The sequence below is a fragment of the Doryrhamphus excisus genome, chromosome 7, assembly GCF_030265055.1.
Source record: "Doryrhamphus excisus isolate RoL2022-K1 chromosome 7, RoL_Dexc_1.0, whole genome shotgun sequence".
In the NCBI taxonomy this organism is placed as follows: domain Eukaryota; kingdom Metazoa; phylum Chordata; class Actinopteri; order Syngnathiformes; family Syngnathidae; genus Doryrhamphus; species Doryrhamphus excisus.
Window position 1 is genome coordinate 15,357,778 of NC_080472.1, and position 12,114 is coordinate 15,369,891.

The 12,114-nt window shown below is 40.6% G+C and overlaps 2 protein-coding genes and 1 long non-coding RNA gene across 7 annotated transcripts in view; 2 read left to right on the forward strand and 1 right to left on the reverse strand.

The window, feature by feature from the left end:
- Positions 1–393: 393 nt before the first annotated feature.
- Positions 394–10,580, reverse strand: LOC131132092 (uncharacterized). Its single transcript, XR_009130303.1, has 4 exons — positions 10,531–10,580; positions 8,515–8,694; positions 835–919; positions 394–739 (listed from the first exon to the last, which is right to left on the reverse strand). It is a non-coding gene; the product is annotated as an uncharacterized LOC131132092 (long non-coding RNA).
- On the forward strand, positions 507–5,745 carry bcat1 (branched chain amino-acid transaminase 1, cytosolic). Its single transcript, XM_058077358.1, has 9 exons — positions 507–752; positions 811–921; positions 1,466–1,585; positions 1,653–1,813; positions 1,877–2,019; positions 2,094–2,179; positions 2,611–2,751; positions 2,884–2,958; positions 5,454–5,745. The coding sequence occupies exons 1-9, from the start codon at positions 642–644 to the stop codon at positions 5,490–5,492; spliced, it is 987 nt and encodes a 328-aa protein (XP_057933341.1). The 5' UTR covers positions 507–641; the 3' UTR covers positions 5,493–5,745.
- Positions 10,581–10,834: 254 nt separating the features above from the next.
- The window catches only part of sox5 (SRY-box transcription factor 5), a 176,473-nt gene continuing 175,193 nt past the window's right edge, over positions 10,835–12,114 (forward strand). For all 5 annotated transcript variants that reach the window (XM_058076812.1, XM_058076813.1, XM_058076816.1 and 2 more), the window contains exon 1: positions 10,835–11,000. The gene's annotated coding sequence lies outside the window, so the exon portion shown is untranslated. The remainder of the gene's footprint in view (positions 11,001–12,114) is intronic.

A 12,114-nucleotide genomic window follows, 5' to 3' on the forward strand; every position in this document is an offset into this window, starting at 1 on the left:
ACACACACACACACACACACACACACACACACACACACACACAGAGTATACACTGGTTCAAGACTCTTCATCCTTGTATTTAGCAAACATCAACTGCTTGTATTGTTTCTTGAATTGGCTCATTGTTGTGCATTGTTTGAGGTCCTTACTCAATCCATTCAATAGTTTGATTCCACATACTGAAAAGCTATGGCTTTTTAACGTAGTCCTAGCATAGTGTTTCAAATTTAGTTCTTCCCTGAGATCATATAAATAACTGAAAATTAATCACAGTTGCATTCAAAGACAACACGCAAGATGTACATGTATTTTCTGGGATTTCCTACTCTAAATACATTTTTGACAACCCTTGTTAAAATAAAAAAAAAATATTTTATTTTATTTGATGTATGGGAAAACACTTTATGTATACATGATCACAACAAGAAATGCAATATGTATGTGTTGGTGGGCTGGTGGTGCCCATAATTGTGGGATGTGCTTTTAGATTATTCATACAACAAAAAGTATACAAGTAAACAGGTTTAATCAGGAAATTGATTCTGTGTGTGCACCAGGCAGCAGACCTTATCCTCCAGCTCTCCTCCGCTCCCATACCTGAACAGGACGTTTCCGCATTTGGGACGGCCTTCACCAACCACATGCTGACTATAGAGTGGGACGCCACCCACGGCTGGCGGGCTCCGCTCATCAGGCCTTTTGGCAACCTGTCGCTTCACCCGGGCTGCTCATCGCTGCACTACAGCATTCAGGTAGCCACACGATAAACGATTAACCTGAAGAATGAACTTCACATCTGGTTCTCCACAGTTGTTTGAGGGTCTGAAGGCCTACCGTGGGGATGACGGTCAAGTGCGTCTCTTTCGGCCGATGCTCAACATGGAGCGGATGATTTATTCGGCAAAGAAAACTTGTCTACCTGTAAGATGGAAAAGAAAATGGTTGTTCATGTGTGAACGGTCATGGATTGCATTACTGTACACAATTGTACACAAGTACAGGTGGTCTTCAGGTTGCGGATGAGTTCCTAGACTCTAATCTAAGCTGAGTTTTAGTCCTAAATCACACATAATATACACAGAACACACAAAGGGCATATAAAATATAGCAATAAAAATACTAAATACAAAAATTAAACACTTAAAACCCTCCCCTTCTCCTCTCAGACCTCCTGGTAACAGTGTACGGAATCCATGACCCCTTTAGCATTGAACAATCTTCATGATGGTCGGGACAGTTGAGCTTCGTTTTCACTTCTGTTTTGATTATCTTTCGTTGGGAGACATAATGACCTCCAATGCAAACCGAGGACCACCGACAACTGTGTCCAAATTCCTCCAGTCATTCCTTTGCTTTGCGCACTGCAGCTCAGTCAGAAAAAGCTTCTCCAAATTGGTCCAAGAAAAATAATTGCTCCTGCCTCAAATTAATATTGTACATAAAGTCTATTTTTTCCATCTTCGAGGCCTTTGAACCCTCAGAATTACTGGAGTGCATCAGGAAACTTGTGGAAGTGGACCAGGACTGGCTTCCTCAATCAAACTCCATCACTCTATACATCAGACCAACTTATATCAGTACTGAGGTAACGACAATGCATGTTGCCAGTTGTTGTCTTTGCTTAAAACAAATAAAATACCTTTGTTTTACAGCCAACACTGGCCTTAACGAAGCCTACTCGTGCCTTGCTGTATGTGATCTTGTCCAAAGTGCGTTCTTACGCTATGATGGGGTTAGAGGATATGTGCTTGTGGGCAAACACAAAATACGAGCGAACCACGAAAGGAGGGACGGGAGATTGCAAGATGGGATGGTGAGCAGGTACCCTTGACTATTCATTGCCATCGTATTAAAGTGGTGAGTTTTGTTCCTGCAGCAATTATAGCTGGACCCTGTATGCATTGAACGAGGCGAAAGATTATGGGTGTAATGAAGTGCTGTGGCTTCATGGAGACAACCATCAAATCACTGAGGTCGGAAAGATGAACATCTTCCTCCACTGGATTAATGAGGATGGCGGTAAATCAGCCACGATCCACTTCTTTATGCTACATTCATAGGTTTAAATGTAACATTGTTGTATAAACTTGCAGAGGAGGAGCTTGCCACTCCACCTCTTGATGGTATGATCCTACCTGGAGTCACTCGACAGAGCATCCTGGATCTAACAAGACAATGGGTGACACTTACCTCTATTCAATTCATTGCGAGGTGCGAGCAGATGTGGCTGTAGGCAACCTCTTGATGTTGTTATGTAACACCATAAGATGGGTGCAGCGGCATTTGAAGTACTACACTGGCAGACAGTAGTATAAATAAAACTGAATCATGTACTTGTATGTACGTATCGTGATCATTAACCATGATAAATGAGGGCTGACTGTAGCGTGAGTGATCAGCATCCGGTAGTTTTACTTACGTCTACGTGCGCTTTAGCTGTTTTGTTGTAAAACTCACATCTGTTCCACTTGCAGTACTGTTGTTTACAATGAAGTCATCAGTTGTATCAATGTTGACCGAGCAGTTTGACACTTCTGGATGTCAAATTCAATTTATTAACAGTCTCTCTCTTTGCTGCTCTTTGCTCTCCTTCCCCTTCCAACCCTAAAGGGTGAGTTTAAAGTGACAGAACGCTGCCTGAACATGCACCAGCTCTGTAGCGCTCTTGAGCAGAAGAGGGTCAAACAGATGTTTGGCTGTGGAACAGCCTGCACGGTATCGCCTGTAGGAAGCATCTACTACCAGGGAGAGGTATAGTGGAATATACACAGTCACCAATTCATCTGCAATATTGGTTGATTTGACAAATGATGTGCAAATGAGGTTCACCTATACTGTATGACAATATAGTATAAATATGTACATTTGTGTATTGTTTTGTAGCACTGGTACTTTCCCAGTCAAGAGAAGAGCTCCCAGCTAACTACTCGTATTACAAAGGAACTCAGAGATATTCAGGTTGGTGTGTGCACACACATACGTATAAACACTCAATAATTGCGTTTTCCCCTCTCAATTAACTTAATGAACATTTGTCTTTATTCCTTGTACCCATTGCATGACTTAAAATGCCTTTAAAAGCAAATTAATTATCTCCTAACGAATGCTTCTCATGTGGTAACAAAAGCAGTCGGCAAATAAGTCTTTCAACCAGTTTGGTTACCTTGCTAATTAACAAATACAAATACAGTTGCCCCTCCTTTATTGTGGTCAGATGGATTCCTTATTTAAAAATCTAATATTTTCACAGTTAGAGCACAGGAAACCTGTTTATGTTTTATAGTCATTCTCATTCTGTCTTTCCAACGCTTTGCGCAACAATGATGTGCAGGCCACGGGATCAGTGCAAGGATCTATATCATATAACAAGCTACTGAGTTAACTAGTTAGCCTCCAATTTATTTTGTTCCAAACTTCCAAACAAAGTCTGTCAAACATTCATTCATTCATTATCTTCCGCTTATCCTCACGAGGGTCGCAGGGGGTGCTGGAGTCTGTCCCAGCTGTCAGTGGGGAAAAAAAATTACATACTAAGTCTAAAATGTACCACTTACACATGGAATGGGAGGACATTTTTTTACCCACTTGATTATGATGGACATGTATGACATATCTCGGATTCAGAAAGAAAAATGTGGTACACTTTCAGCGGGGTCCTTGAGAGGGCATGGAAGTTTGCCCAACCAGTTCACGTGTTTTTGTGGACCTGGAGAAGACATTCGGCTGTGTTCCTCGAGGAATCCTGGGGTACTGGACCAACTAATTCAGGTGGATCAAACCTTGCATGACCGGTGTCAGATCTTGGTCTGCATTGCTGTTAATAAGTTGGACTTGTTTTCCAGTTAATGTCAGACCAATTATGTTCATAACTTGTATGGACAGAATTTGTAGGCCCAGCCAGGGCATTGATGGGATCAGGCTTGGCGGCTTCAGGATTGGATCTCAGTTACTGCTGGCTTCATTGTGGCATGATCTTCGGCTCTCACTGGATTGTTAGCCGAGTGTGAAGTGACTGCGATGATAATCAGCACCAAGTCGGACTCTATGGTTTTCGCCAGGGAAAGGGGATCAGATCCTGATCAAGACCTTTGGGTCTTGTTCACAAATGAGGCAGTGATGGAAGACGAGATCGACAAGCCATTTGGTGCAGCAGTCTGTAGCAATGAGGACTCTGCATCGGTCCGTTGTGGTGAAGAGAAAGCTGAGCCAAAGGCAATGCTCTTAATTTAACGCTCAATCTACAGTCCTACCCTCGGTTATAGTCATGAGCTTTGGTTAGTGACCGAAAAGACTGTCATCAGGGAGGAACTCGGAGTAGATCTGGCATCTGGTCAGGATGGCTCCCGAGTATCTCCTTGCATGGGGAGGTGATTGGAAGGAGGCCTGGGGAAAGACCGAGGTTTACGTTGGAGAGACTATGTCTATCAACTGGTCAACTAGTCTGGGCTTCCCTGCTTAGGCTGCTGCCCCTGCGACCCAACCTCAGATAAGCAGAGAAGATGATTTTTTGGTTTTGGTTAGAGTCCGTTTTGGTTTGAGTCCCACCAAGGCACCAAGTCACATTTCCATAGTATTGTCCCTCTTGGGAAGATATACTGTAATAAAATGTGAGGGTTACGCTAACTTTTGTTATATACTGTATGTAAAATCTCTTCAAGGAGTTAACTAAATCCGTGTTTATTGCAATTATTCTAATCACTGTGAGGCAGGAGATGAGTGCTCCATCCATCATGTGGCAAGTGCATTCTGCTTGTGGCTTCACAGAGAGATAGAGGCCATCCTGTAGTGTGGCTAACTCCTGCATTCTCTCATTAAGCCCGCTGTAATTGCACAAACTCAATTATTGCCTCAGCGTTTTGTGATCTTCAAAGCCGAGATGCTGCAAACAAGTGTCGGGGAAGCTTAATGAACAATAAAATCGACAAGAAACGCACACGCCTTCCCGCAAAGCCTTTAAATCTGTTGACATTTCATTTGGAGGGAAGCGGCAACATTGTGCAACAAACAAACGAGTGGTCCGAGGCTGCGGATGAAAGATGGGTTTACTTAGTCGCCCTTCCTCTTTCAAGTTAATTAGAAATCACATCCTTTTGTTTCCCCTTCGCGTGCGTTTATTTACTTTCTCACTTGGACCATTAGAACACATTTGCAGAATGAGACGCAAATAATTGGATTTGTCTCTGCGGCTGTCATGGATTGGGGAACATTTTTGTCTTTTGATTGTTATTATTCCTTCTCTCTGTTGTGTTGGCTCGGGGGGCTGACTTGGCACATTTGCTCAAGGATGTTTAATTTCATTTTTTCTAATTTGTGTTTTGTTCGCAATTAAGAGGCACTGGGTGAAAAGAAGTTTATTGCTTTGTGACAGGAGCTTTTTGTTGTTTTTTTTGTACCCCTGCAGGAAGGGAAAACATAACCTTTCAAACCTTTCATGGACTTTTGCTCTCTTGCAGTATGGCCGCACACCCAGTGACTGGACATATCTGGTCTAATGGACGTGAGGAAGATGGAGCAGACACACAATGGCCAGTGTGTGTTACACCTCTTATGCAATCTTTTCAGTTCAAATGCAATGTACTGTACTCGTCAAACAAAGACAAACACACACCCGTCCAGAGTAATTAACAAAAGCAGGCTTCAGTCTCAAGCAATACTGCGTAATAAGTTACAGAACTTCATACTTAAAGGCTGCGTTCACACAGGTTTAGTTTGGTTAAATCGAACTTCTGTCAATTGGGAAAGGCGAGTCGCATGCGGCTATTCAGTCTGCTTTTGTTGCTCTTTCGGTCAATTACACCTTTGGTGCTGAAGCACCAGTGTGAACGCAGCCTTATACTTCAAAGTCATTTTTATGATAAATAACCATACTTCATATACGTACAGTTTTCTGTCATTTATCTTTGCACCTTTATGTCTTTTACCCCAAAACAACAGGAACCCTCCCTCCCATGAACCCCCCTACACTCTGATGATGTTTTGTCGCTTCTCATTAGGACGGCCGTGACATTCACGCAAGGGCACGAGGGAGGTGTAATGAGAGGCAAAGGAGAGAGAGAGAAAGATGGCACCCATTCAGCTCCAAAGAGCCATGTTTGGCTCTGAGCAGTACATGTGCCCACCCTTCCTTCCCTCCCTCCTGCTCCTCTCTCCTCCCTGCCGCCGCTGGGGGCTTGATGTGATTTGACAAGCACAACGCTGTCATCTTGAGTTAGTCCAATTTAAAAGTCTAATTAATGAACACGGCGCCACTTTGTGTGCTTGTTGTTGTTGCCTTTCTTCCTCTTCTCGGGCCCGTTTGTCTCCTATTTGCCTTCTCTTTTTACCCTCCTCTCCTCACTCCTGCAAGTCTCATTCCGAGGCGGTGTGACTGCAGAGGCCGCCAGTCGCCCTGAGGTGAGATTGGAGTCTCACACCATAGCAGATGATATCAACGGCATTGGGGCCCCCAAATACAGTCAAACTGTCTCTTTCCCCAAACTTCACTGCACTATTTCGCTTAACCGGAAACATCAGAGGTTATTTGGAGGTTTTTAGCAGATGTTTCTCTTATTGGGCTATGAGGCGATATGTTATTGATTACTATACCATTCATGGCAAAGCAACTAAACCCTAACTAGGGAGGTCAACTGTTGTTGACACTGTACAATAAGGATAATAAAATCTGCCTGTTTAATAAATATTGGGAAAAAAAACACCATGACGATGTGTGCTGTCTGTATATTATTAAAAACACACATGTTCCAAATATTGCTTGTATATGCATAGTTAAAAGGGCAAACGGTCACCAGTAATCCACATTAACATTACGATCCTAGCATAGTATCTTGAATCCATCCATTTTCTATGCCGCTTATCCTCACTGGATTTTTTTAACTGGCTCAATGCACATTCCAAAAAAAGAAAAAATTAAATAATAAACTAAACAAAACAAAAAATTAAAAAAAAAGAAAAATCAGTAAAAATCACCAAGAATAAAGTCAGAGGAAAACGATGTAATCCGATGACAACATTATAGTTTTGTGTTTTTTTGTTAAATGCCATTTTATGAGAACCAAACAAAACTACAAATAAAGTTGATTTTTTTTAACCAGAATTAAGTCAAAATATTAACAGAAAAAACGAAAATGTTCAACGTCGTATTCTAACAAAAAAAGTCGCAATTTTATAAGAGTTGACAATATGAGGAAAAATCATATAATTTTAGTAGCATAGTGCTGAAATATTAAAGAAAATGTTATTTATTTAAAACTATAACAAAATAATAAAGTTGTAAGTTTTGGAAATTGGGTCGGGGAAAACGTAATATGAGTTAAGAAGAAAATTTGAATTTTTTTGGAAAAAAAAAAAAAAAAACAGCAAAAATGGGGAAAAAACAAAGAGCAAAGCTCATACGCTTTTTCATCGATATCACAAATCAATGTGGCCGTTGCGTCATTTTATTTCTCATAATATTTATTCCAAATGCTGGAAGATTCTGCATGTTCAACAGGCAATGACCAGAGGAGGGCGCTAGTTGCTAACAAACCACAGACCTAACAGCCTTTAAAAAAAAAGAGAGAGGGAACGTGTGTTTAGCTTTGGAGATCTGCCAGTTATGATGGAAACCCAATGCAGAACTAATCTATTTCCATGCATCCATCTTAATCCACCAACACATTGATGGCATCATTTAATCACAAAAATCATCATCCCCACTATCACCATCATCTTCCTGCTCCCGCCCTTTTCGGCTGCATTAATAAAAAATGAGATTTTTTTTTTTGTAAATAAGTGCTGGTGATTAAGAAGAGATTAACGCATGCCTTCACACAGACACACAGACAGTGAGACAGACTGTGTGTGATGGGTTTTGTTAACACAAGAGTAACACCGGGCGGCGGTTGTATGCGCCTGACATGACATCAACGTTATCCTCCTGCCGCTCATGTTATCTCTCTTGGCTTTACAGTTTTAGGAGACTTTTTAACAGCGCTGCTGCTTAAGAGCTTAGCGTAAATGGATGGATGGTTAGATGGATGGATGAAGATCAGAGACACACACACGCACACACACACACACACACACACACACAAACAGGGAGAGATCAGTGTCACTCACACAGCTTCAGCACCAAAGCCTGATTTGCTTTGTGGTAAAAGCTGTTTTATTTCTCATCAATGTTGTAATGGAGAAGCTCTGCTGTCACACAGTCTCATTTGACATACAAGAAGAGCTTTTTATCCTCCACTCACCTCATTTTACACCACCAAGTGCAGTGATGACCATGGTTTCTTTGCAAAAATCATCTTGTCTACTTTGGTTTTTGCATGTCACCACTGTCACGTCAAACCACTAATACATAACAACGCAATTTGGGAAGAAAACCATTATTACTCAAACAACAAATCCAGTTAACCCTTTATCTTTGAATAAATAGTCCCTCAATACACTGCAACATCATCTGGAGGAGTTCAGAATCAATATTTACTAAATAACATGACAGAAACATACAAAAATAAAGTTCAACACACTCACTTGTAAGCGCTGGTCTGGAAGACGTCCAATGGAAGACGGTGACTAAACTCTTTCCCATAAAATATACAAAGGATGTTCATATAAAGCGCACTCAACGCTGTTCATGTGATGATGCGGTCAAGTGCACTGTGTAACTCTGAACGTCTGTATAGGCTTTCCGACCTCGCCTGATAGCTGGCCCTGCGTGAGGCAAATCAAATATCTCATTAGTTAAACAGTTAAATTAAATTAAAACAGTTTAGTTAAATTAAACAGCCCGATTGCTAATAGTGTTTAAGTGACATGGGCCAGCACGCTTGATTCTGAAGGCCCTGGGCGGATTAGACTGTTGGGAATAAATTAATACTTTTATATGGAACAAATAATACAATTGTAGAATCAGTGCTTCGGATAGTGTTTAGGCATGCGGAGAAGAGTTTGCTAGCCTTGACTGCACACCACTGATGGAGGGCTTGCCATAAAGTTGAAGATGCCTACGACGATAAGTCTAATATTACAATAAAATGTCTGAATGCCCTTTATTTTCGATGTTTGTAAGCATATACGGTGATCTCAGGTGGGTACATGCTGTTATGTACTAATTATTATTCAGTGATATGTTGAACATTTGTGTACATGTGTATCAAAAAAGAGGAGATGTGAGTTCTGACTAATGCTCTGCAGGCCTGGCAGCTGGCACCGCTCTGTCTCCCTGCAGGTGGGAGTGAGTCACGTACACACACACACACACACACACACACACACACACACACACACACACACATGCGCACACATAGAGTAACCCATTACATGCATGGCAGCACATTGGCTTCTTTTCCCTTCAAACCTCTTCACCACCACGGGCAAGACCAAAGAGCCTTTGTGTATATCTATGGATGGTTAAAACGGTGTCAATAGGTAACACACACATGCTCAAAGATGCTGCTACACAGGAGTCATCCTTTGTTTACAAAAACTTTTCTCACTTTGTGTACTTGTGCAATCAAACTTCAACAAAACATCAACATTACATAACATCCGGCATCAGAATGTTTCCCAACTATTTTATCAACTTTTTTTGAAAACATAAACAACCGGTGAATTGGCGCACACAAGAGAGTTGTATGTGTGTGTGTGTGTTTCCTGATGTATAACTTGAAAGTGCATAATTTTTCCCGTGCTCACTGAAACAACATCGCCGTCAGCCGCCTGCCAAGTATGAATGTGGGGTGCAGAAAGGGACATAAATGACCCGATTGTGACAGTGTGCGTATGTTTGCCTTTGCCTCCTCTGTCGTATGAATGTTCATTTATGTGTTCATTATATGCGCCTGTGTGTGTTGTTACATTTGTGTGAATACTGCATTTATTTATACATGTGCACTGTGACTTTGTTGCTCTTTATTCCCCATATAGGAATAAAGACATTTTTTCCTCCTGGCAAAAAAGAACAGTGCACAAAGGGTCCTTTGACAAGCTAGTGTCTATGTGTGTGTGTGCTTCGATTGTGGGGGTGCAGCTCTTGGACCCTCTGAACTCCCTTCTGGTATGACCCGCTGCGAGCGAAACTTGACAATACGTTATGTTTGTAGGTAAAGACAACATTACTTATTACCAGAGTTAAACACTCAATCACCAAATGTTATTTGGATGTAGAAACGGGACCATTTTGTATACATTGGTACTAAATAATGAGATTATTTATGTTTCTTTTACATATTATGCATTTTCAAATATGTTATTTCATATTCGCTCCATTTTGGTACTTTCTAACTTGACGTTGGACTAATATGACAATCCATTGTTATAGCTAAGACTTATTATTTTACATTTATTCTTAAATTTAATCGTATGTTATTGTGTGTGTGTTGATTTTTAAGGTTGTTTAAATGTTTTGTGTGATTGTATGAATTGGCTAGTTTGATGCATCTCCTTGAGTCTTACATCATCAATTGTGATTTCAAACCATAATATAGTACAAATATATTTTTTAAAAACAGTAATAAAACCACATTAAATGTATTAACTGACTTCTACCTGTTTTTCCTCTTCTGGTGTAACAGTCAAAAGTTTCCCAGGTACACTTGAGTACCATTTGTTAGTTCCTGACGGGTCCTCGCCATATGACGGGCGTCTTTTGTGTGAGGATTAAAAGTAAATACCTATTTTATCGTATATTTGTGTGAAATCACTGCATTATATGATGATTTCTGTTTAAAAATAGTAGTTTTTAACAGTTTAACATATTAACATATTATGTTCGTCGTAGGTCGGTTGAGATTTACTACATTGTACTTCGTATCATCCTCCCTCTTTATAAGTGGTACGGTCCAATTAGTCTTTACCTGTTTTCCAATAGCACTTGACTCCACTCATCAGTTGCTGCGTTGTCAACGTGTTCTTATTACTAATTGGAAAATGAAAGGAAGCGGTTTTACATTCATTTGACGTCTTCAACTCTGTACTTCAGTGAAATAGTGGTGTCAAGAACAGATCTTCCCATTAATGTAAGTCATGTTACATGTGCTATTTTTTATGAAAAAAAAAATAACCTGAAACTTTTCCCCAATACCGTGAATTAAAAACTGCTAAATCTGTCCATGTTTGTAACTTTGTTGGCTGTTTGTCGGCTGTTGTCATGCTTGTCACCTCAAAATTGAAGATGGATGGCAGTTTTAGTGCACCCAATGTGGGGAGAATGGGAATTTGGTTGCACTTTAAGGTCTCAATACATGTGAATGATTAAAAAAAAAAAAGAATCTTAGTATTGTGTTTTATTGTTTTCTCTGCCTCCCTTTCTCACGTCACTGTCAACGGTTATTGCCAGGTTGCACTTGTCAGCTGCCATTTTTATTCATCTGCATCAGCACCCATCAAAAGGTGAAGGCGGCACTTTGGTAAATACAATGATTAGGCATGAAAGCGAGCACACAAAGTGACGGGAAGACAAATAATAGGTGGACATTTTCACCGGGGCTCTGAGAGCAACCCTGCACTAACAGTTGCACAAGGGGATTATTTGGGGAAAATTCAAGGGCATTTGTTTCGCAGGGGTGCTGCTGGCCTGTGACTATTCAAGCTAATGTCAGTGTGAAAGCATTAATCTGTCAACAAAACCCTTCTTGTTGGGTCAAAAGGCTTTCAGCATTGCAGCAAAAGACAAAAAAAAGCCTTCCATATTTCCTAAATGAGTAAGAAGGCTTTTGAGTGAGACTGAAAAGAGAAAATTGTCCACCCGGCCTTTGGAGAAGCAAAGAAAGTACAGTATAATCAAAAATTGAGGGTGGGCGTAATTTTGCACGAGGGTCTCTAGGCAAACAACACCCTTTTTTTGTTGGCATGTCCAACACAGAGTTGCATAGTGGAGCTATTCAGATAAGGTAAGATATGACATTTCAGGTTTAAAGCAGTGAAAGTACGCTTTATTGGTTTATCTACGGCATGGTTTATTCTATAGGATTCTTGTACAGCATTAGCTCCTTGAGTGTTTTGTGCAAAGCTCCTCCAATTTTTCACCCTTCTATATGCAGCACTTCAGGAGTAGAAGAGTTATCTTACACAAACAAACAGATACACAGTATCCACTTTTTTTTTTTTTTTTTACAAGACTATAAGTTTCAT

Bases quoted from the DNA above. Each gene is read 5' to 3' on its own strand.
- bcat1 (XM_058077358.1), top strand. From the start codon at position 642: ATGCTGACTATAGAGTGGGACGCCACCCACGGCTGGCGGGCTCCGCTC. The intron at 2,752-2,883 runs GTATAGTGGAAT...ATTGTTTTGTAG, and splicing joins GCATCTACTACCAGGGAGAG to CACTGGTACTTTCCCAGTCA. The intron at 2,959-5,453 runs GTTGGTGTGTGC...GCTCTCTTGCAG, and splicing joins AGGAACTCAGAGATATTCAG to TATGGCCGCACACCCAGTGA.